The sequence below is a fragment of the Lacerta agilis genome, chromosome 4 (assembly GCF_009819535.1).
Source record: "Lacerta agilis isolate rLacAgi1 chromosome 4, rLacAgi1.pri, whole genome shotgun sequence".
Lineage (NCBI taxonomy): Eukaryota > Metazoa > Chordata > Lepidosauria > Squamata > Lacertidae > Lacerta > Lacerta agilis.
The window spans coordinates 21434530-21460247 of NC_046315.1; the positions used below are offsets into that span (position 1 = coordinate 21434530).

Genomic DNA, 25718 nt, shown 5'->3' on the forward strand with positions numbered 1-25718 from the left:
TGGGCCAAGGAGGAATGTATTCCAGGAGATCTGAAGCTACTGGCTGATTCCTAAGACAGGAAGAAAGGTAAGAAAACTAGCTCTCAGCTGAGTGTTTTCCGTACTTATATCTAGGTTTTCTCCTGCTGGGGAAATACCAAATCAGATCTTTACATTCTCTTGACAGGAAAACATGATATGCGAATTAAAATTGTTTATAATAAATGTCTTTGAACAAATGCACTGAGAGGCAAAATAAAAAAAAGCTAGGGGGCTTAAGTTATTGCTTATTACTCACAGAATTGTTTCAAAGAGGAAAAGAAAATCCTAATTTGATTTTAAAACATTATGATTGGTAGTTTAGCCGAGGATATTACCAGCAGCCTCAGCCAAGGGTGTTTAAATCCCTTTGTTTACCAGAGCACTAGAATTTGTATAATATTGTTAACCTTCCTGAAATGTGTCTGCCAATGATCTAAAATGAATGTAATGTAATATCATAAATGTTTTCATCATGTGTGATTACTAATTTCCATGCCATTCTGAAATCTTTGGCAGATTGCCAGCTTGATGATAATGCTTTCCCTCCACACACACACACAAAATATTAATAGACAAGAGACCAAGGCCTTAAAAGGATCAGAAATTGAACTGTTTATGGAAACCGCTACTTGAACTATCTGAAGCAGAAGACTCATTTGCAATCAAGAAGCACAAACCAATTTTGCTAGCTGCTTTTGTTTGCAGCAGGCTTTTGACAGTTGATTGCAGATGTATAATTATACCAAAAAAAATCAAAGAAAATGAGCGAGCGAAAGGGAAGGGAAAGCAAAGGGGGTGAGAAGGAACCCCACCAATAAAACAAGTCACAGCCTCATTTATTGAGCTGACTTTTATTGAATTTGCCACAAAAATCTGACATCGACATAATTTTGATAATGGTACTCATGCTTCCATCCAACAAACAGGCATGCGTCAACAATTTACAGAAGGGTTCCTTTGGCGCTGTGGGTTAAACCACAGAGCCTAGGTCGGTGGTTCAAATCCCCGCGACGGGGTGAGCTCCCGTTGCTTGGTTCCTGCTCCTGCCAACCTAGCAGTTCGAAAGGACGTAGTGCAAGTAGATAAATAGGTACTGCTCCGGCAGGAAGGTAAATGGCGTTTCCGTGCGCTGCTCTGGTTTCGCCAGAAGCAGCTTAGTCATGCTGGCTACATGATCCAGAAGGTGTACACTGGCTCCCTTGACCAGTAAAGCGAGATGAGCGCCGCAATCCCAGAGTCGTCCGCGACTGGACCTAATGGTCAGGGGTCTCTCTACCTTTACCTTTAAGGCTTAGTTATTGCATAATGCAATACAGTATAGGACAATGTGGGGCATCTTTGCTGGTCTCATGCCTTCCATCATCATCTGCTGGATCAGGTCCTAAAACAGTAAGGGAAAGTATGGATGCTTGGAGGGTAAGTTGTAAGCAAGCACAAGTTACGATATTACACATCAACAACCTGGATAAGTGCCCTGTATTGTTCCAGAAGTCAATTACATCACTTATACATGTTGCATTATTAGAGTCCTGCCATAGATTCCCATGCAGTGCAAGTTCTTTTGCAACTGCGTATTTATGACCCATGCAGAAATTAGGGGCGGTGTCAAAAGTGTCTGTTTGATTATTTTGACATGCTTGGACATGATGGATTAACTTTTCCATCAAAGCCAAGTTGCAGAGTTGCTGCTGCCAGGCTGGCATCAGGGACTCGGCTCTACAGCTGCGGATGAAATGAAATCCCTGGTCCTGAATGGGGTAACTGTGCCCCTGAAGGACCAGGTGCGCAGCCTGGGAGTCATTTTGGACTCACAGCTGTCCATGGAAGCGCAGGTTAATTCTGTGTCCAGGGCGGCTGTCTACCAGCTCCATCTGGTACGCAGGCTGAGACCCTACCTGCCCGCAGACTGTCTTGTCAGAGTGGTGCATGCTCTGGTTATCTCCCGCTTGGACTACTGCAATGCGCTCTACGTGGGGCTACCTTTGAAGGTGACCCGGAAACTGCAATTAATCCAGAATGCGGCAGCTAGACTGGTGACTGGGAGTGGCCGCCGGGACCACATAACACCGGTCCTGAGAGATCTGCATTGGCTCCCAGTACGTTTCCGAGCACAATTCAAAGTGTTGGTGTTGACCTTTAAAGCCCTAAACGGCCTCGGTCCTGTATACCTGAAGGAGCGTCTCCACCCCCATCATTCAGCCCGGACACTGAGATCCAGCGCCGAGGGCCTTCTGGCGGTTCCCTCACTGCGAGAAGCAAAACTACAGGGAACCAGGCAGAGGGCCTTCTCGGTAGTGGCGCCTGCCCTGTGGAACGCCCTCCCGTCAGAAGTCAAGGGAATAAACAACTACCTGACATTCAGAAAACACCTAAAGGCAGCCCTGTTTAGGGAAGTTTTTAATTTGTGACTCTGTATTGTATTTTGATATTTGTTGGAGGCCGCCCAGAGTGGCTGGGGAGACCCGGCCAGATGGGCGGGGTATAAATAATAAATTATTATTATTATTATTATTATTATTATTATTATTATTATTATTTCAAGTGTGTTTTAAGTGCAATATACAATGTGATACTAGATGGCGATGGTGAGCCTTATGGAAAATTCAATGTATTTTTAAAAACGCTTTTTTAAAAAAAAGCATTTTCAGAACGGTTTTTATATGTGTGTAGATTCCATCCAGGTTCACTGTCCTCCAGTGTTTGGCTACAGTAAATGTTGCTGCTGCTGATATACATACAATTAAATTCGCTGTGCCACAGCATTAAGTTGCACAAAATTTGGCCTAACAAAAACGTTTATTTTAAACTGCTAAACACAAAGCATCTCATTTTTAAGGTGGTGGGGGACGAGGAGGCCTTTAAATCCCATTATATTCCATTTACAGGTCTAAACCAATCTGACCCAGATCTGGGAGCCACCTTCAAAAAGGCCATACAGATAGAGGCGATAGAGACAGAGACAGAGATTACCTCCAATATTGATAAAATAGCCCTACAGTATTTTCAACCTGTGAAATGATTCTGAGAAACACACACACACACACACACACACACACACACACACACCTTTATTAATATGTGCATATGTATAGATATGGCCCTTTTGCATTATGAAAAATTACTTCTGAATTAACCTGCTTAGAACAATCCATTTTTAAAAGCTTAGTTTGAAATTTCATCTATGCAGATATCCCTTTAATCTCACAATTGATTGCCTCATTCAGTAATAGTACTTGTCAAATTGCTGCATACGTTTATTAACACAAAGCTCTAAAGACACCCCGTTCCTTCTGGTAAAACACTCAGAGGAGCTTCCATGGTACAGGAATAATCTGTTAGCAATTACATTTACATGGATCATTGTGTAATGTGCCACGGGGATTTGGTTTTGCTCCACTTAAAAAGCGTGACTTCCCCGCCACTGTGAAAAATACAAGCACAATAAATTATATTAAAACCAGAAATGTGTTGCGACAATGAGGACGGTATCAGGAGATGGAGGAAACAAAGGACTCTCTCCTGGCATTTCCAGAATGTTTCCTAATTATCAAGGCTGTAAAGCATTTGTAAAGTTGCAAACCTATGCATAATTTCCTAGGAATAAATGACAGCATCTTAATGTGACTTAACACCGAGTTGATATGTTTAGGATTCTGGGGAACGACTATGAACTGCTTGTGAGAAACATTTATCAGCCTATTGCTTCTGATCTGAGGTTCTATCTCTTGATGTGTATGTTTGTACTTGCTTGTCTTTGGAAAAAAATGATAAATTTGTATGCTGTATAGGAGGCTTGTGCATTATTGAGTTTATTCCACAGAACCTTTGAGAACCAACTGTTAACATGGTGTCAGAAATTGGTGTGGATTTTTCTTCTTTTTCGGAGTTGAGAGTTTGTTGGTGCATTTTTGTACACTTGCATTAGCTTCAGAGTATGCAGCCTCTTGCCTGCACTAGTTTTACAAGGCAAGTTGGCAGATAATTGGATGGGAGCAAGCTTTTCAACTATATTTGACTGCAGCTGGAGTTGATAATGTCTCCAATAACCTGCAAGTAGCTATTTTGCTGCACTGTGTGGGAAAGGAAGTTATAGCAACTTATAAGACTTTTGTTTTTGTTTTTCCCTGATGAAGGACCAAAGACATAGCAGTAGTCATTGAACAATTTAGTGGTTTTTAAAATATTTATTTATTTATAAGTTGCAGGGGTGGGTGTGTGGACCAGATAAACCTTGGGGTACCTTCCAAATCTACAATACTATGATTTATACCCCACCTTTCTCCCTGACAGGAACTCAAGGCAGCTTGATAGAATTAAAACCCAGGCAGGTTCATATGAGGGAATATGGTCTCTCTTGTAAGAATGTGGTGCTTTAAATATATTCCTTTTTGAATCATTCAGAGATTCATGGAGATGCCATTGAACAGTTTGTTACTGAACTCAAATTTAATCCGGTAAACTGTGAATTTGGTCCTGCAGTTCATGACAATGTGAGGGATAAAGTCCCGTTCAACTCAGTGAGGCCTACTTCTGAGTAGACATACTCAGAGTGCACCATAAGCTGCACATTGTATATATTAGTGGGTGTCCTCAGTGTTATTCTACGACTACATAGTTCTTGGGACTAAGAGCATTTACTTCACTGGGAAGCCTTTGGGAATGTCTCCTTTAGTTGCATATATTTTCCATTTCATGTCATCCACAGAATTTGCCTAGATGACTGCATGAGAAAAAGCTGGGTAATTTAGATTCAGGTGTTCCTTTCCAGTAAATTTAACCCATCTGATAAAATACCTACCCATCTGTGCACTGATAGGATTCCTTCCAAACAGCTATTGGAAGGTTATATTGGTGCTTGCTTTGACTAATGAAATGTTTAGCATATATATAATTTGTGCTGAGAACCATTGTGCTGAGAACACTGTAGAGTTTCTGTAAAACACACAAAGCCAAGAAAATGATGGGGGGATATTGGTCCATCTTATTAGGTATGGCTATTCTCAGCCATTCTAATTATAGCTAAACCTTGCTGCCATCTTGCGTCTGAAATATGCAATTTATTTTTCTTCTTAAAAACAGAAAACCCAATATCCTAGGGGCTTTCTGCCACATAAGGTACTTATTAGTTTTGTGAGGTAAACATACCTGAAACAATGAGAGGGCTTCCCAGCACTGAGGCAACAAGATATGATGCAGCTGTGAAAGGAGGAAAAAGAAATCAACTACAGTAATGCAGTAGTCAAAACAAAATAAAAAATAAAAAATTTCCTTCCAGTAGCACCTTAGAGACCAACGAAGTTTGTTCTTGGTATGCAAGTATAATAAAGCTCAACTCCATTGGGCAAAGCATCATTGTCCAAAAGCGAAGAAAATGTTGCTGGGGGCGGGGCGGGAGCGCTTTGGGTGATTCTGCGGGAAAGATCCTGTCTATAGATGCGTTAATATTAATTTGTGATTAATGCATTATAACAGATGGTACCTTTGGACTTGCAAACCCCCAGTTTCAACCCAATTCTCCTCCTCCTCCTCCTCCTTACCCTGCCTTTTTCCCTGACGGGACCGTCCCTAGGTAGCTTACAGATAAAAACAAGAACCACTAAAAACATAGGAAAAAACCATCCATTAAAACACAATCAAATATTAACAGAAATAAAACTATATACATATATGAAATCCGCTTTAAAGGCATATCAATGATTACAATCAATTGTACAGTAGCGCCCTCCTGTGAATTCCCATCCCACGTATAATACAGCAATAAATAATAATAATAATAATAATAATAATAATAATAATAATAATAATAATAAGTTGTTGTTGTTGTTTAAATTGCCACGCACACGCTGAGGGTTCCCGCCCCCGCTCCATCCCGAGATGCAGCGATTGGCTGCGGAAAGGCGGCTAAGGAGCTCCCATTGGTCGGAACGCACGTGCCGGGGAAGCTGGGCGCAAACAAATACGGAGAGGAGCTCGCGCGCACTGGCCAGTGACTCGGATTTTGGCCGGTTTGCGGAGGGAAAGAGGGCGGCGAAGATGGCGGCGGCGTCCTTCCCGGGCGCTTCCGCCAAGAGGCGAGGCAGGTTCCAGCAGAAAAGCCCGTTCGAGGGCGGCCGGCACCGCGGAGCCCCGTCCCGACGGGTGTTGAGAGACGCCGGCTCAGGTGGAGTGTGCGAACAAGACGCTCCTTCGGAGGGTTTTGCAAGGGGCGGCGGGTTACAGAACTGGGGGGTTGCAAAAAACAACACCCCGCTTAATCCGGGGCAGGCGGCTTGCTTGCTTGCTTCCGAGTAGGCGAGGCCGGGGCTCGGGACCCCTCGCGCGCGCTCCGTTGAGTAACCCGCGCAGCTGGATCCTAGACACTCGCAAACGGAACCTGTTGAGTTCGGCGAGCTTTGCGGCCGCGTTTTGTTGCTTGGTCCGAGTAAGCACGAAACTACCGTCTTGCTTCCTCCCTGGAGAGTCACTCTGCATAAAACACCCCTTTGGCGGGGATGGCCAGTTCCCCGTCTTCCCTACTTCTCCTCCGCAGCAGCATTTGGCTGGGAAACCATCTCATTTCACGCCTCCTCCCGTTTCTCTGGAAGAAAAGCAGGCCATCTGGGTCCTCTTTTTTCCCCCCCTTTCCCCGACACGCGACGGGCATGTTCAGACGAAGAGCGAGAGGCCGCCGTCGGAAGCGACGGGGTTGCGCCGCCTCAGTCGGCCGCCATCTTTCCATCGGCGTGACCCGACTTTTTAATTAAGAAGTTCCTTAGGTGACTTGACGCCAATGTAAAACCATATATTACCTCGGAGCTCCTTCGTTTGTGATGGAGCAGGATTTGTGTAGAAATCGAAACAAGGAAAAAAGACTAATCTATACTGTCGGAAAGTTAGTATATACTTCAGTTAGGTTAGGCCCTCATCGCCCACAGTTGCTTTAGGTTTGGGTCTCAGCGCAGCGATTCTTAAAATACAGGTAGTTCCCAGGCTGTTAATTTGGTGTGGGGTTGGTTTTTTTTTGAGTTGAGGTGTTTCTTATCAATTACTTTAAGGGCCGTCTGTAAATAATGCTAGGTGTTCCTTTAGACTTAAGGAAAACCTTACATACAATGCAAGTGGGCCTTGACTTTTAATTTATAAGCATATGGCATATTATTTCCTGCCTTCCAAACCCCATCCTATGCATTTTTACTCACAAGAAAGTGTGTTTTCTTTTAGTGGGGTGCTCATGTAAATTGCACAGGATTGCAGCTTTTAGAGACTTTGGTAGAATGCAAACCCAGATGATTTATGTGAAGAAGTCAACCAAAGGCAAAACCTGTAATTTTTACTCAAAAACGCTTCCAGGTTGCTGTTTTTTTGGGGGGGGGGGTCAGTGCCGGATTTATGTATAAGCTAAACAAGCTATAGCTTAGGGCCCCACTCTCTTGGGGCCCCCTAAAAATTAAAGGGGGAAAAACATTTCCAAAATATAAGATTTAAAAAAAAAACACCTACATAACAGCAACAGTGTTTTGTGTTGTGTAGGCTCCTATGATGCAAGTAATGGATGCCGCCTGCTCCCTAAAATATCACTGGTTTGCTCATTTCCATACCGTGTTTCTCCTAAAATAAGACACCGTCTTATATATTTTTTCGCTCAACAAAACACAGTATGGCTTATTTTCAGGGGATGTCTTATTTTAACCGTGTCGCATCGGTACGCTGCATAGCCACGCCTCTCCAGGCTGTTTTAATGGGAGGTGCCGCGTCACTATGGCTTATTTTCGGGGTATGGCTTATTTTTGGGGAACGGCTTATATTTCGCAAATGCATAGAAATCCTGCTATGGCTTATTTTATGGCTATGTCTTATTTTAGGAGAAACAGGGTATGTAGGGTGCCTACATTCTGCTTTGACTGGTTGCATGGCTACATGTGCAAATGGCTTTAGATACATAGATAGATAGATAGATAGATAGATATTTATTATTACGGCCATTGGCCCATTGCACACTAAATGGCTTTAGATAACTATTAGGTCCATAAATTACCGGGGGGGTGTAATTTGGGCAAATTCGGGCTGTGCAGTTAGTTATTTGGCAGTTCTTTCACAACAAACCTACTTCCCCAAGAGAGAAAACTTTCTGCAGTAAGGAATGTGATAAGAAAATGCACTGGAAAGTGAGAAAACTCTTGAAACAAGACTTGTGTGACTGCTCATTGAGTCTCCAAAATCATCTAATCTGTCGGGATAACCAGTCGCTGGAGAGCCTGCTCCCGCTGGTTATGAGGGTTCTTGAAGGTCGTGAGGAGTTTTAGGAGTTGCAGAAGGTCTGAAGAGGATAGCGATAGGCAGCAAGAAAAGTAAAAGGTGCAGCCGAAGAAGCAGAAGGAGGCCAAAATAAATCAGACTGCAGTCGGTTGTTGAAGTGCACTCACTGAATGCGAGCGAGCTCTCCGTCGCCTCAAACTGAGGCAGGGGCTATTTATTGAGAAAATCATACAGCGTCACCAACTCGGCATAAACCAATCACAACTTAGCAATAACGAGCTTTTCCAGGCGGGAAACCAGCCTTGCAGCCGTTACCAGGAGGCTTCCTGGCGCGCTTTTGTAGCGCGGAGGGATCCTGGCTCTAACTCCAGCCGGATCCTCTTCTCCTTCTGCGCATTAGCGCGGAAGGATCAGTGCAGCGGCTATTGCGTGCGGGAGAAACCAAAAACGTATTCCCACACTAATCTACCTGTGAACAGATAAGGTAGGATGGATGCACAATAAGTACATTTTCTGGAAGTGCTGTAATTCTTCTCCCTCCCCAATTCCTCCCTCCATCTTGACCAGCCAAAGACCTGCTATGGAATCATGGAAATTGCTGTTTTCAAACTTGTGTTTCAAATGTGTGTTAATTTGTTTTAAATAACCAGATCATATAATATACTAACTTGTTTTTGTATCTCTTTATTTTTTTCTTTTTAGACTTGCAGATTCAGAATTCCAACAGGTCTGGTGCATATGATAGTTATACTTCACAAGTAATTGATTTGCTTTCTTTGGGGATTTATGGGATCGGGGCTGACTTTGGACTTTCAAATTTCAGCAGTGCCCTGTGCAAAGCCAAATTTGGCACCCCACCTCTCGCCTTCCATTCTGCTCAACTAACTATGTATGTCATAGTTGTGACGCCTGCACTGCCCCCTAGGTTGCACTGCCCTAAATCTGCCTCTAACAAAATTAAACCCGCAACCAAACATTTTGTGGGAGAATAGCTTAAGAGTACATGGGTAGGACATTGTCAGTTCTCATGTTGTCTCTACTGTCTCCTGTCATGTTCTATCGCTGACCTGGAACAGAAATAAAAATATAAGCAGCAATCTAAGAAAGATTGGATCCAATAGTTTTCAGTACTGTATTGAAAATTCTTAACTATGAGCTTTTTCATTCCTTTCTTGTAGGTGACCTTAGATTTTGAACAAAAAGTCCGTCTTAGGAGTCTGCAAAAATATAAAAGGTAAATCTGAGTGTGTTTTGATAACTGGAAGCGAAGGGGGAGTTGGCATGTGGTGCTGAAACATATTCTAAATTTTAATAATAGTTTTTTTAGTAAACAATTTTTTATTTCATCATTTGGCTCTTAAAATGCTCTTGTTTACAAGGATATCTGTTAGGATTTTGTTCAATTGGTGAAATAGTTAATACAGTATTCAGTGCTGCTGGGTTCTGTGTGCTGAAGAAACTAAGAAAATGACATTTAGGCTGCTGCAACTTATTCATTCTGCCAAAGTTATTTCTTGACTCCCTATAAAAGTCCAGTCAACCCATTTTACCTTTTTGGGCTTTGATCAGGTTTGGAGTTATATGTTTTATCTCTAAAAATGTTTGGGTAAATAGCCTGGTCTTGTTTAAAAAGAAAAAAAGTTTGAGGTGACTATAAAAGGTTATTAGTTATTTTACAAAATTTATTTACTTCATTGTAGGAAAACTGTTTACAAGAATCCTTAAAATTATCAATAAGAAAAGTTTAAAACAACTAAAAACATTTATAGATTATTAAAATTAGCAACAAAAAATATTTCAGAAGAGCATGTGTCCTCCCCCCAATAAGATTTTATTAAAGCTTTTTCATGATACGGTAAGATAAAATAAACCAGTCTAATTATAAACAAAAACAGAAAGAAAGAGAAAAGAAAATACAGTGTCCTCTCTCAAAGGTAGCTCTTAACCCTTGTCTCACACAGAAAGTAGTGAACCTGCCCAGCTCTCATCTGTGAGCTTTCCTTTTTTCCTCCAGTCTCTCCCCTGGGAGGTCTTCCCTTCCCTTCCCTGCCTCTCAGAATCCTTCCATCCATCTACCACCCTCGTGTGTGTAAGCCTTGGACCAATAATGGCCCAGAGCAGAGGACACGAAAGAAAGAGAAGAAAAAAGGAGAGAAAAGCAAAGAAAGGGGAAAAAAATGACTGTTATAAATTATAACAATCTTAGAAATGATTAAGGGAGACTTTTGCAGATCCAGTGCCCATCAGGGCTCTTACAAGGCTTTTGGGCAAGATGCTGATTCCTCTGCTTACAAGTCACTTAAACCCATCAGGGTTCTTAGGAGCTGACAGCTTCCTGCTCTCTTGATGCAGAAAATGGCTTTTTCAGAGCACCAAAGGTTATTCCCCTGTAAACACTTTTTTCCAGACTGAATTCAATAGCCAAGATTTATGTCTGGCTGTCATCAATTGCCACATAATTTATCTGTCGGCAGTGTGCTGACAAAATTCGTGCAATCCACTGTGCTCCTCCCATGGAAGTCAGAAGAGCATGTGTTGAAGGTATTATTTTTGTTAAGTAATATAACAATTTGATTTTTTAGGTTTAATACTCAAAGTATCAATGAGCCAAGTAAGCTGATTAACTCTGCTGACTGGACTCCAGCTCACTCTCTAAGATCAGAACCATCTACAGCAGATATGGTATGTAAATGATATTACTTGGTTTTGTGTTTGCTTAGTAAAGTGTAAGTTCAACTATTTAATTTCAAATTAAGTGTAACCAAGTTGGACTAGTGACAATGACATTGTGTGAGTTGAAGAAATATTTGCTAAACTTATGTGTTGTTGGACTGCTGGTAAAAATCACAGCAACAAAGTGATGCCTTTTTTGGAAATCACTGGAGGCTAGAGAATTAGAGACCAGATACTGATATTTTTCTCATCAATTTTGGTCATTTAATGTTCACCACTACTGGTGACACCTGCAAGAATTTCTTTTGCAGTGTGACAGCCTTCTCTTGATTCTTGCCCCCCAAGTGTGTTGTAGCATTTGTAGAAAGCATTGCATTGTCTTTTTTAGCCATTTGCATAAGTGGGGATCAATGATTATTCAAACTCATTGAAGTCCATAATGTGTTCTGGGTTAAAATATGTCACCTTGAGAAGATTTCTCATTCACCTGAGAATAAAACACCTACATTTAATATTTATATTACTATCACTAGATTTGGGGCAGCTCAGTGTCCTGCTTTAATTTGTTGTTTGGTGATTGTCGGTTGATGATAGTGGACTGAGTTGTCAACTCCCAACAGTGGAGAAGAGGAGAGCAGAACCTTCAAAGAATTAAATGGCTAAAGGAGCAAAATACTCCTGAAGAAGAGATGCCAAGACTATGAAACAGCCTTCTTAGATGAGAGAGTTTCATAGTCTTGGCATCTCTTCAGAAATATGTCTGGATTTTTTTGAAAGAAGTGATTAACAATTCTGCATTCATGAATGAAAAAAGAATTGTGTGGAAAGCTTAAAGGTTGTTTTTTTAAAAGAAGAATGAAATATGAACTGTTAGAGATACATAACCTTGTAGTGACTACAGTATACCACATTATTAAATGATTATCTAGCCTGAGGGTATGGATTCTTGATTTCTACTCTTTTGAGATACCCCAGTTTTATTTTTACAAACCCTGTCTGCTACTTGTTGAAAACAACTTCATACACATGCATTTAAAAAACAGATAATGATCAAAATTAATTGAATTACAATGCTATTAGGGCCTTTGTTTAAAGCAGCTCTCTGCTAATTTTATTGTTATCCTTTTATTTTCCCCCAGAATAGCAAAAATCTACAAGAGATAGAGAAAGCTTTGGAAGTAGCTAAAAATAATCTTGGGCGGTTAAAGAGTGCGGAGGAGGTAGGCCAAGAGAATTCTGTGTCTTGGTTTGAAATATTTCAGATTTTAGTTTATACTGATGTCTGTTTCCAGAAATTATTTCTCTAACAATACCAATGGCGTGCTCTGGTCCATGGGGTCACGAAGAGTCGGACACGACTAAACAACAATACTTCAGCAAGGTGCTATAAAATTTAATGTCAGCTCCAGGTGTTCTTGGAGAATGCCAGTTATTTTAGATCTTCACCTTGACTTCTTGCTGGTTTTGAAGCAGAACTTCATCAGTTGCCCTGAACCGCCCTGAGATCTTTGGATGATTAGTAAAAATGCTTTGAAATGAGCAATGAGAGTGGGTCCCTGTTGGTTCTCCTGGACTTCTCACTGGCTTTTGATCCCATCTAGCATAGCATCCTCCTGGATCTCCTAGCTGGGAGGGGAGGCATTGTGCTGCATTTGGTCCTGGTCCTTTTTGAAGGGTAGCTCTCAGAAGGTGGTGTTTGGAGCTTGCAGTGGCAAGCCTAAGGTATTTAGCATCTGTATGAAACCACTGTAGAGGTCATCCAAAAATCTGGAATGTGGCGTCAACAGTATGCTGATGATAGTTCTATGTCTCTATCATTGGGAGGCTGGGAAAATTCTGGGACAGCATTTGTGATTGACTGGATGAGGGTGAATAAAATTGAACCTTAATGCAGATAGGATGGAAGTACTGTTGAGAATTAGTCTGAAGCAGAATAGAGATACAGCATATATTGGAACAGAGTTGCATATACCCATAGGACTCAATCTTGTAGTCTTAGGCTTCAGGCTGCATCTTGATGTTCAGGTAGAGACTGTTGTGAAGAGTGCATTTTACCATTTTAGACAGGCTTAGCAGCTTTGTGTTTTTCTAGAAAAGACTGGAGCCACAATAATTTATACCCTAGTAACATCCACATTACAGTGGTACCTCAGGTTGTGCACACAATTGATTCCAGGGTGCCATTCGCACCCCGAACAGTGCGCAACCCGGGCAGTGCTTTGCACATGCGCGAACTGCACAGGATGCTTCTGTGCATGTGCGGACTGCGCAGACATGTGCAGAAGCTTCCGCTCTCCGTGTTACACTTCCAGGTTTGTGGAGTACGCAACCCGAACGTACGTAACACGGAGCATTCGCAACCCGAGGTTTGACTAGTTCTAAATTACAATTATGTATTAATATTTTCTGCCTGCTCTTTACCATAAGGTTCCAGGGCCAGCTACAACAATATAGTATACATATATAGTATACAATTATTAATGCAGATAAAATGGTTGCAATCAGTACAGTACAGATTAAGGAAAAGAGTATCGTCTTCCCATTTGAGCAGACCTGCACATCATCATCTTCCAATGAAGCCCCGGGATGCACTAACCATAAATTTTTTGGGGGATTGGACGTTCTCAGAGGTAGCACCAATCTTTGGACCTTCCTCCCTAAGGAAGTTTGTCTTGCTTCTTTGCTTTTCCAATATAGGGCTGTTCTGAAAAGAGATTTTGTCTTCATCATTGTATTAGCTGCAACTGTACTATAGTCCTGATCATTTTTCCCCAGTTGTATTGTGGCTTATATAGTACTGTGTGCAGCCTTGCTGATTCCTGAATCCAAAGGCAGAATAGAAATCATTTCATAACATTAATAATTTCTACTGCATTGTGCACCATTAACTGATGTTTTTGTGTGTTGTCCAGTGATGAAGGAATACTTAGAAGTTGCTGAAGTACCTTTAAACAATTGGATACTAATAATTATTTGCTCAACCTTATATGTTACTTATCATCCATGTAGCCATTATAAAATATGAACCTCAACCCTGTATTCTTGTTTATCACTACTTCTTAACTACTGCCACCATGTGAGAGAAAAGGGGGAAGGTTGTTCCTGAATGTTATATGCTGCTTTTATTATTTATAAATCTAGTTCTGCTGGCTATAGAGCACATACAGAATTACAGGTTGTTGTTTTTTCACTTCCCCCCAAAATGAAAAAGATGCTTGAGGATTTGATCACCGAAGCAAAACAAGAAGAAAGCAAGATTGCAGGTGTTATTAATGACAAGTTTTCAGATATTATTGCTTCTCTAAATTCAAGGTAACCTGGTTTAAAGCTTTTACTTTGATGTTAATAATTTCTCTGAAAAGTATTACATAACTATAATAATACAGATTTCTGTGTGGCAAAACGTTTAGCAAAATGCGTGGGACGGACTATGTAGCAGGAGTCCTGGAAAGACACAGGGAATCTGTGAGCTCGCATCCATTGTTTACCCTACCGTGGAGTTGCTGTCAGCAAAGACCTGACCATCAAGTTTCAGGGTAGCTTTTTGCACTTGCTGTAATTGACCTTTAGTGCAATACTTCACTATATGCCCATATCAATTAAAAGGCTGTTGCATATTCAAAACAAGAATATTTCAAAACATCCACCTTCTAATTTTCCTCCTCTTGCACATCTTTCCTATGATTTTTACAGTTTCATTTCTACTACAGTAGTTGTTGTTTGGAGTACTATGGATGCTTGCAGCTTGCACGCTGTAAGGTCCGTAGGTAGTTGCTCATGAGTAAACAGGCAAGACTCTGACCTTTCCTTTGGTAATTTTATTGTGCATACTATGTACAGTGCAGAGCTTAAAAGTTCATGTCTGTATCAACCGACGACAGAATCCGGGAATGGCCCCTTCCGGTTCTGACCTCAACAAAAGTTTCTGTATACGGAATCCCCGCCTCCCCTCTTTGCGTTTCACCCCTCTATGCATCCGGGGCGATGGAAATGGCGTGTCTCCCTGCTCGCCCTCTGAGCGAGGGGAGTGCAGAGCCCTTCCAACATCCCCAGAGCCTCGGCTCTTCAGTCCCTGGGCAGCCTGCCCCTCCCCACTAGAGACATCGCCTCTCTCTCAGGTGGGGCTGAGGCTCTCTGTAACATCCCGAGAGAAGAAGAGGAGGAGGAGTTTGGATTTGATATCCCGCTTTTCACTTCCCGAAGGAGTCTTAAAGCGGCTAACATTCTCCTTTCCCTTCCTCCCCCACAACAAACACTCTGTGAGGTGAGGAGGGCTGAGAGACTTCAGAGAAGTGTGACTAGCCCAAGGTCACCCAGCAGCTGCATGTGGAGGAGCGTAGACACGAACCCAGTTCCCCAGATTACGAGTCTACCACTCTTAACCACTACACCACACTGGCCCTTCCACCACCCTGCGCTGAGCCTGGGACAGTTCCCTGACACACGTCTTGTGCCCTTGAGCATTTAGAATTTGTTCAGCATGAAGAGCTTGCGGTTATGGATGCATTTTCATGTGGTGTATGCAGTATCAGTCAGTTGCCTGTTATGAGGACAATAGGTGATAGTTATCCAGCATTAATCACACTCAAGAAATCCATTGAGTGCACTCATTGTAGTGGATCGACTCCAAGTATGTCTTGGTTATCACCCAGTAAATATAAATCTGGCATTTTCTGTAGTTTGTAATTTTAATATCGTCACCAAAACCTTATTTTTAACATGAGTACTGTATGTTTGTTTTGTATAGTTTACTATTCAGAGTTATTATTTGTAACGTGGTCAACTTTTTCTGAGGTCTGATTTTCTTTGTATTCAATTAGGAAAAGGAAACTGGAGACAGAACTGATAATGAACACCAGTTACTATATAACTGATATACATAGTGTTCAGGTATCGGTTATGCAGAAAATAAGCAGTTTGGATGGAGCCATAAAAATGGCAAGGGAGATTAAAGCAACCCATTCCTTAAAGCCTTGCCATAATTTAAATCAGGTAACTTTAATATTAAATCACTTGATTCCTTAACTTTCCTTCTGGGTATTTGTTTATTTGTTTGTTTGTTTGAAAGTTTTCTGTCCTATTTTCAGGAAACTTATGTTTTCAAAGCAGTTCTCAGTAATACAACCACAATTTTCAACAACCAGATGACATCAGTGCAGCTACTGCAGAGTTTGCAAGCATTGTTGGTAGCCCAACATTTTACGTTACCTTTTTTTAAAAAAAATAAAAATCAAAAAAGCACAGGAGCTGAACTCATTTCCTTATTGTGGTAACTTGCAAGCCAGTGAAGTCTTCATATAGCTGACTGAAAACAAAATCGTCTTTAAGCAAGTGGAAATAATGAACTTTCTCCAGTCATCTTTAATTTCTCATGTCAGAGCTGTCATGAGAAGATTCTTCCTCTTTGGCTTGGTTTTTATTTTTACTGAATTGTTTTTTTACGGAAAGCATTGTCTTTTTGATGAAAAGTCACAGTAGTTTAGTGTGCTAGAAGCATTCAAGGTAGGATCATTTGATTTAGGTCTGTAGCCTCCGCTACAGGGTTTTTCAGGGTTCTTTCAGTTCCTTTATTCCTAAAGCCACTGCACATTTTCATAGATCTTAAGAGCTTACCATTTTTGTCCCAACCCTTTCCATCCCTCTAAGAAGGCATTGCAGAAGCTGGATGTGCACAGAGCACTTAAAATACATATAGACAGGTTTTAGGCTTTCACCCCCTTTTACACCACGTCCTCAGAGAAGTACAGTGGTACCTCGGTTTACGAACAGCCCTGTTTACGAACTATTCGGTTTATGAACTCTGCAAAACCGGAAGTAGTGTTCTGGTTTGGGAACTTTACCTTGGTCTACGAACGGCAGTGGGAGGCCTCATTAGGGAAAGCACGCCTCGGTTTATGAATGGATTTGGTTTAAGAATGGACGAAAAGGAACGCATTAAGTTTGTAAACCGAGGTACCACTGTAGTTTCAAGGTTCATCCTAGCCAGTTCAAGACTTATTTCTCTACAGCATATTAGGCCTGGCATCTGCCTTCACGTCTCCTAAGTCATGCTTGACCAGAGCAACGGCCATTTCTGCACAATCATCCTTTGTGAAATCTTTAGGGCAGCAATGTGGGCACCAGCCAGGACTTGTTAAATTGTTTCCTTTGAAATCAAATGGGACATCACTAACTTCACACAAGCAGTAGCTCTCCAGCGTTCAAGACCACGTTCAGCTCCCATTAGTTGCTATATTTTACTGTAAATTAAATTAGGATGTTCTTATTCTAGGTTCTCTGCAACTTAAAAATGACTTTGGAGGAAGAAGTCTTAAAACTAGATAGTCTGAGAAAAAGAGCACTTCCAAGGTAAACATTCATAGAATTACATAGTACGGATAGCGGAGTTATTGCACCTTTAAAAAATACTGCCATACTGCTCCTTAAAAAAAAACACCATACTGGATTTGTAGAACTGATAAATAAAATTAAAGAGTTGCATATACAGTGGTACCTCTTATGTACTTAATTTGTTCCGGAGGGCCATTCTTAACCTGAAACTGTTCTTAACCTGAAGCACCACTTTAGCTAATGGGGCCTCCTACTGCCGCTGTGCCGCCAGAGCACGATTTCTGTTCTTATCCTGAAGCAAAAGTTCTTAACCTGAAGAGTTATTTCTGGGTTAGCAGAGTATGTAACCTGAAGCGTATGTAACCCGAGGTACCACTGTACTTCAGTCGACCCTTTGCTGGAGATCTGGAGTTCAGCATGCTATATGGGGGATCTACCAGCCTGGTGCATTACAAATGTTTTGGACTACAACTCTCATTAACTCCCAGTGAGCATGCAGTTCGTCCCCTCCTCAGCCCTTAAATTGATGGCTTGATAACCGGAAAATCGGTGGTCACCCTCCCACGTTAGTTGACATGCATATATTAACTGAGTGGGAATGTCTGTGCACGCACACACATGCATGTGTACACTCTCTGGTGGCCACGCCCACTGCCGCCATGCAGTTTCCAGAGGTTTGGCAAAATGGTGAATGTTGGTGGTTGAGCCAAAAAAAGTTTACCCACCAGGCCTTATAGAGAACCTTCACCTGTATATCCCCTCCTGGACTCTGAGCTTAGAGAGATGATCACGTCAGCTTTCCACCTTTTAGGGAATAAGTTCTACTTATGCACAGGGCAGGTCATTCTTGGTAGCGTCAGTTAATCTGTAAAATAGGACTTACTAGATACACTTGGCAGTCACCACAACACTGCCAATTTCGGCATTTCACTGGATGCTTTAAAACATTTTTAAATAGCCAACTGGGAAGGCTTTTAGAACGGGAGTTTCTTAGATGGTTTTTACTGTTAACGCTTTTATTGTTGTATTTACTTGTGGCATTCATGGTGGTGGTTATCTCGTGTACATTTTTTTGAAGTAATTCTGAGATTGTGGGTTTTTGCCGTTTAAACCTGATTGTGATCTTGAGGCATTAACATAAAATTGTGCTATGAATGTAGTAAATAGATTTATGGTGTTACAAAATTACTGTTGTCCTGAATGAATTATTGTGGTTGCAAACAATTGAACTTCCTGTATATCTAATACAGGTTTCACATGGACTCTGAAAAGATTACCCCCATGTTAGAAAACCTGGGGAATTTTTTTCCTTATACGCCTAACATGTAAGTACGTCCATTGTGGTGTTAGCTTTCCTATATATATAAAAATAGCATCTGCAGGTTTGTCAATTTTCTCAGCATTCATCATTTTGCGTCATCTGGTACTTCAGTAATACAGGAAATTTTTTATTTGGAAATGTGCTGGGGTAGAAACTAAGCAGTTTACCTAGAAACAATACAGAAATAAACTGGAGAGCAATGGTCAAACAGTTCTGAGGTTCTGATAACGAATAGGATTTTTGATAGCTTGGATATAATCAGAAAACCTTATGAATTTTGTAGTCATGAATTATACTTAAAAATTGCTGAGTTGCTACGTACTGTGCAAAAACAATAATTAAAAGCCTAGGATTTGCTTACTATTAATACGCCATGTTTTAGGATGTAGTTTTTCCAAGGTTGTGTGCAAGTAATATCAATGCATTTAAAAAATAAAAGAGTAATAATATACAGCAAATCAAAATGATACCTTTTACTAGTCATTTAGTAATAGATAGCCCTGTGATGGTTGGGAGGACATCCTAGCTAGAGTAGGCTATAGAAACTTGCAAGTGCCAACAAGTAGATCTTAAGATACAGCCTAATACCTGGAAAATTAAAACCTCTTTCTGATCCTAGTAGCTGCATTCTCTTATGTGACAAGCATGGTGGTGAGTTATCCCACATAAAACTTCCAAAATGTCCCATTAATATTTTGAAAATACACTGGGAACAAAGTATTTTTAATATCTGTGGAACAATATTCATCTTGGGGGTTTTTAACTTAACCCTGAATACTAATAAGCAATACATATCTTTCCAAATCACTGGAAATCTCATTTTTTCATCCAAGTTAAATTCATTTTAATCATGAGAAATATCTCTCGGAATCCAAATGCCTAGATATGTTATAACCTCTGAGTACCAACAAAATGAGCAGTCAGCAGATGAAGTAGCATTCATTCAGATTTTAGCCAAGTAATTGTATACCCTGAAATTCTACCCAAACTACTAATTATTTTTTATTCATTTCAGTGGTGGTGGTGATGATGATGATGTAGTTTCAGGTCTCTTCACATGCAAAGCTAGTTTAAATTCTTCTGGTTCACAAACAAAACTGTAAATCTCCTTTTTCTATCTGACTGCACATGCCAACAGTTCAAACATAAATATAGAAAAAGGGCAGCCCTATCTTGTACTCCTCTCCAAACCTAATGGATCTGAAATATTAATGGGTGTTGTGTGTGCATCTTAAAACCATATGGGCACTTTATTATTTCTACCGAGTGTTTGCTCTTCCATGTTAGTTAGTGATGGCTACTGTTTAAAATACATTTTCTGAACAATTTGTCAACCTAGGTGCAGTTCTGAAGGTAGCCTTCTAAAACTCAGCAATATGGAAGAGGAATTGGGAACTGATGTTCCATCTCATATAAGTGAAGACCTTGAACCTCTTGTTGAAGACATGGACACAGTTGCTCCTCTGCCAGAATCTGATGCATGTCTTGAAGGAAATTATACCCACCTCCAAGAAATGACTCCTCCATTCACTCAGAAATGCATTTCTGCTTTACCTTGGACAGCATCCACTCCAGATGTCATAATTGAAGAAATCATTGAAGATGATCAAGAAAGTGAGTAGAACTTTCCAACTGCTTACCAGAGTTGTGTGGCTATTTTGTTTTTGTATAAGGGTATTTTGTTTTTAAAACAATATTCTTAAAAGTAAATAGCAACCTGCTCTTGATGCATTGTTTTTCTTACATATGCTGCAGCTGGAAGGGATCTACCAATCGATCAATACTTTATTAATGAAATCAATTATTACATAATTGATTTCATTAATAAAGTATTGATTGATTAAGTGAAGAAGCATATTTTTAAGGGATGTTTACACATTCATTGATGTGTTCAAATCATTTCTCAGAAATGAGCACCAAATCATTTCTGAATATGCATGTCACCCTTTCTGTAACAATAAAAACTTGTTAATTTTTACTGTCTCAAAATGTTGTTTTTCAGTAGTGTGCATAATTGTTCCCTATGATCTTCCTTCAGTGTTACATTACCTTTCTTACCCACTCTGTACCACACAGATGATCCCGAATTAGTTTTTGTCAGCAGTGTTCTAAATCCTTGCCACTTCTACGTTCGAAAAGTTTCACAGAAGAAAGCAGCTGTTCGTTTGGAAAAAACTCTGAGGCAATTCTGCAATCATAAAAGGTCCTGTCCTAGTGACATTTTGGAACTAGGTAACAACACTTCTCAAATCTTTTGACTTAATAATGTTTATATAATTTCAGAATTTTTTTTTTTTTTATTCCGGTGGGGGGATATATATTGTGGGTTTTACTAAGTAACCTTTTAATATTGTAGAGTAGAGGTCTGCAGTCATATTGGACCCAGGAACTCCTTTGGAAATCAGTCTCTTGAGGATACCACCAAAAAATGGCTGCTGTGATAGACTGCCTAATCTCAAATATTTCTCTCAATGAGAATATTTTGCAACAAATTGTTTACTGAAACTTATTTCAGGTTCAAGAATCTTTGTTAAAAGCAAGGAACATGGAATATGGTGTCGTGGAAAAATCATTGAACTGGTGCCGTTGCAGAAGACAAACGAGCTGAAGCCCCGTGGTCCAACGAAGTACAAAATTTGTGATATTGCAATGATGAAAGTATTCCTTGTGGACTTTGGGCATCTTGAAGCTTTAACTATTTCAAGGTATGCTTTTTTGCCTTTGTTTGCCATATGGTGGTTTTGCCATATTGCTTTCTAGTGGCAATGTATAAGGTGTACCAATTTCTAGTGATGAAAAGGAGAATGGCTTTAAAGCCTCATTACCATTTCAGTTGTTCATTGCCTTATACAGGGAGCATCTCAAGACAACCTGTGGCAAAAACAATCTTCATAAGGCAGAATTGAACAACAATAAGAGTGCATAAGTCGCTCAGTTAATTGCTGGTGTGATTCAAATAGTGTTCAGGCATTAAATATATATAAAAAATTCACAGGCTAGCTATCATTTAACTGCATGTGGTGATGTGAATTTTGCATGTAGGTCTTCCGTCAACATGTGATTCTTCTACATCCATTCATGGTAGATGGATTATGTAATCTGGGTCTCTGCATAGAATCCGGTTCGTCCTCCACCCAATTATTGATTAAACATTTTTAAATAGGGCCAGGCCACCATAAAGCCCAGGTATAAGGGAATTTTACAAATAGACCTTCCTGCCTTCTTCATGTTCACATTCCAGATTTGGGTGGTACCATGCCTGTCAGTTTGCCACCCACAAACCATGATATCATGGTTTCTGCTTGTTTAGGGGACATGTATGCAGAACTACACTGGTGTGTAATGAGAGAAAATTGCAAATCCCTCCCCAATGACTCCAGGATGAGTTCATTGGCTTCCCTTGATTCTGACATTTCCAAACTGTTTTTAACTTCACGCACAACATACTGCAGTAGTCTTAACCTGGGGGTTATCGGTCGTATGAGCCACCCAACAGTTTGATTATTTTGCACATGGAAAACCTCTGGTTCAGTTCCTGAACATCTCGATGGTTATTACAGAGCTCCGTCCCATCATCTGAACCGTTTAACTGAAGAGCTATTGTCAGAGTAGATTGTAGTTGGAGCTGGTATAAAACAACTTTTTATAAAACTACCTATATACTCGAGTATAAGCCGACCTGAATATAAGCCAAGGCACCTAATTTTATCACAAAAAACTGGGAAAACTTATTGACTCGAGTATAAGCCTAGGGTGGGAAATGCACCAGCTACTCCCCCCCCCCCAGCCCCTCACGTCCCCCTGCCTACCTAGGGTGCTGCTGAGAGGCAGAGGCTGGTGGCGGCGGCAGCAGTGGTGGAAGAACAAGCAGCCCAAAAGGACTGCTTTCAGGCTGCTCGTTCCTCCTCCGCCACTACTGACAGTGGCAAAGGAGGAGGAGGAGGAAGCAGCCCTTCTCTTTTGAATAATACAGTTCAGTTCCCAGTAAAGCATCTCTTAAACAACAGAAGACTTTTTAGACTTTAAAAATCTGCCTATTCCAAGCTTTATTCCAAGTTTATATTGAGAAATAATATTGGTTATCTTTTTTCTGCCATAAAGCGTACCTGGTAACATTGGCATTAATCCAGAACATATCACTCTAGAATATATAGTGACTGAAGACTTATGCTTGGTTGTGAAGAAACCTGACTTGCATATAGAGGCACAACTTAGTGGTATAAATCATTTAGCACTACAGTGCTCCCTGAAGGACATTGTTCCCAAACATTCAGTAAGTAAGAACTATATTGTCTGGACTTCTGCATTCTTAGAGAAGTTAGATAATAACTTTTTTTAAAAAAAGAATGTTCATATTCTGACTTTTCCTGATTGAGATGGCTTTCTCTTCCTTTGTAATGATGTAATTCTTATACTCAGTATAGGTAATAACCTAATGCGCCTAACTTTTTAGAAGATTCAACCTGTCTTCTACACAGATCATTTCTATTTGTGATTGCACAGAATACCCATTCAAATAAGTTATGAGTAAACCTTGCTAGTTCAATTCGGAAAAATTGGTGTGGTATGGTGTCTGAATTAACAAGCAGTGGTTTGTCACCAGTCAGTAAATCAGAACTGGAAAGGACCCTAGCTCACTGGTAGGGCATCTGGTTTGCAGGTGAATGGCCCCAGGTTTGATCCAGAGCAACTCCAGGTAGGACTGTGAAATACAGCTGACTGAAATCCTAGGGAATTCTTGGGTTTAACCGTTTTGACAGTGGAACAGACTTCCATGAGAGGTGGTGGACTGCTTCCTTAGAGGTTTTTAAGCAGAGCTTGGATGGCCATGTGTCATGCTTGATCTAGTTGAGATTCCTGGATCACAGGTGGTTGGACTAGATGACCCTCAGGGTCCCTTCCAACTTACAATTCTGATTCCCAACTGTGATCCCCATGGAAATAGCCCTTCCATGCTGTGATTGGGGATGGAGAGATAGCAGCAGGCACCAGTGGAGCTTTTATGCTATCTCTAATGGCAGCTTGGTGCTGGAGTGGTTTTCATTAGGGTTGCAGCTGAGGAAGGAAGAATAAAATCTCTACATCCTGTGGAAGTTGGTGAGCTGTGCTCCCAAGATTAAATATTTTAAAAGTCTTTTGATGCATCTGGACGTCATGAAATGTACATAACAGTGTGGTTAAGTCCTGAATTTTGTTACATATTGGGTATTTAGTAGTTCTTGGTACTGTACTTAAATCCTAAAGTCTGCAGATAGATAGGATTCTGAACTTCTCTCTCCCCCTGCAACAGGCTGAAGGTTGGAGCAAAAAAGCAAGGACAGAATTTTTGAAAATGGTAAAAAACAAAGCTGTTCTAATGAAAGTCTTCAGAGAAGAGGATGGTGTGCTTATTGTTGATCTGATGAAACCGCCAGCAAACAAAATAAGTAGTGACATGCCTGTATCTCTCAGAGATGCCTTAGTTTTTATGGACTTGGCAAGGTATATGCAATACAAAGCATTTCAGGTTAGAGATAAAATAGGGTTATTTTTTAAAATGTACTTAATTAAAACTAATTCCTCTTGAAATCATGGAACACACTTTAGGTGAGTGTGATTATGTGTTGTGGTAGCTTATGTGTGCTATAAAGGCTAGATTAAGATGATAACGTCTTATTTTTCTCTGCTGCTAGCGTGACTAGCTACAAATGCTTAATTACTAAAATTCTAGATTGTTCTCTCCAGTTGGTCTTTCAGCCACTTTACTTTTCACATTCAAACTGAATACTAAAGGCATTCAGGAGCCAAGGTATGACTGTATTCCTTTATAACAGAGAGCAAGAATTGGCCACAAATTGGCTAAAGCCCGCTGTTAAATACCACTAACAATTTTTTTTAAAAAAGATTTGGTGTAGTGAGGGTGAGAATGGAGAATCATAGAATTGTGGTACTGGAAGGGACCTAAAGTCAGTTTTCACCATTTTTCCATAATCCGGTTTCGCTTAATCTGTTCAGTTTATTTCCTCACCTTCCAGAGTGGATAAATGTCTTATGATTCAATTTTTTTATTTTAAAATGTAAATGCTATGTTTTTCTTAAAATACAGTAATATGAAATCTGGATATAAACATGTTAGCCCCATAGTTTATATATTTAAACCGATCAGTGCCTCTACCAGAGACATGGAATTGAAGGAGGCTTCTCTGTGTAAATGAAGCATCAATCTGATCTTTCCCAACATCTGCATATCCTACTCTACCTGCCAAATAATGGCCTTTCATTTCCATCTCATGAAATAAACTGCTAGTGCTTGCCCAGTAACTTTCAGACCTTGTTCCTACTTACTGGTCATGGGCATTTCGTTTTTGTTTGCTGATTTGTTCTTGTGAGGCTGCAACTGGGCGAAGGCAGAGTAAAGCAGAAAAGGGCAACACTAGAAAGAAGAAAAGAGGAAACTGTCGGCTGTGCGTGTTCCTATATTGTTATACTTGGCCTGCAATCTTACACTCAAATACCATATTTTTCTGTCTATAAGACGACCCCATGTATATTTATTTAACCCAAAATTTTAAAAAATGCACTATGCACTATCTGTGTATAAGACGACCTCTTATTTTAAAATTTAGGAAAAATATAGTCTTATACATGGAAAAATACAGTAAGTATGTCTTGCGCCTTCTCAAATGCGTTTCAAATGCAGATCATTAAATTGGTTCTGTGGAATTCAGTGGAAGCCAGTGCTTTTTTTAAGGGGTACTAAAGGGTACAAAGTATTGGCACCTCTCTTTTTTGTTGAAAAATGTGGCACTTACTGTAACAACTTCATCATGAGTACTGGCACCTATTTTTCTAGAAAAAAAAGCAGTGGTGGGAGCCATAGAAAACTTCCTCTTGTGGCTGACTTCAGGAGTTCATTCTAGATTCTTACTTTATTAGGTTTCGTGCTGAAGTTTCTGATCAACCTGAAAACATTGAACTCCTGCAGTACTGGTCACCTGCGATACCAGAGGAAAATACAGAAGTCACCATTGTTGTTAGTTACATTACTAGCCCAGGTGATTTCTACATTCAGCTAGTAAGTATTATTCAATATATTTAATTTTTGTGTTGACATTATTGAAAAATGCTTCCTGAGATTTGGAATGATATTATATGATTT

General features: G+C 40.4%; 1 protein-coding gene across 1 annotated transcript in view; it reads left to right on the forward strand.

Moving 5' to 3' along the window:
* The first annotated feature begins 6043 nt into the window (after positions 1 to 6043).
* Positions 6044 to 25718, forward strand: part of RNF17 (ring finger protein 17) — a 42958-nt gene continuing 23283 nt past the window's right edge. Inside the window, exons 1-15 of the mRNA XM_033146272.1 lie at positions 6044 to 6181; positions 8959 to 9014; positions 9435 to 9490; positions 10839 to 10938; positions 12069 to 12149; positions 14141 to 14241; positions 15750 to 15921; positions 17201 to 17277; positions 18510 to 18584; positions 19920 to 20194; positions 20657 to 20812; positions 21096 to 21285; positions 22682 to 22853; positions 23871 to 24061; positions 25496 to 25634. Coding sequence (XP_033002163.1) covers positions 6055 to 6181; positions 8959 to 9014; positions 9435 to 9490; positions 10839 to 10938; positions 12069 to 12149; positions 14141 to 14241; positions 15750 to 15921; positions 17201 to 17277; positions 18510 to 18584; positions 19920 to 20194; positions 20657 to 20812; positions 21096 to 21285; positions 22682 to 22853; positions 23871 to 24061; positions 25496 to 25634 — 1968 coding nt within the window. The 5' untranslated portion in view covers positions 6044 to 6054. The remainder of the gene's footprint in view (positions 6182 to 8958; positions 9015 to 9434; positions 9491 to 10838; positions 10939 to 12068; positions 12150 to 14140; positions 14242 to 15749; positions 15922 to 17200; positions 17278 to 18509; positions 18585 to 19919; positions 20195 to 20656; positions 20813 to 21095; positions 21286 to 22681; positions 22854 to 23870; positions 24062 to 25495; positions 25635 to 25718) is intronic.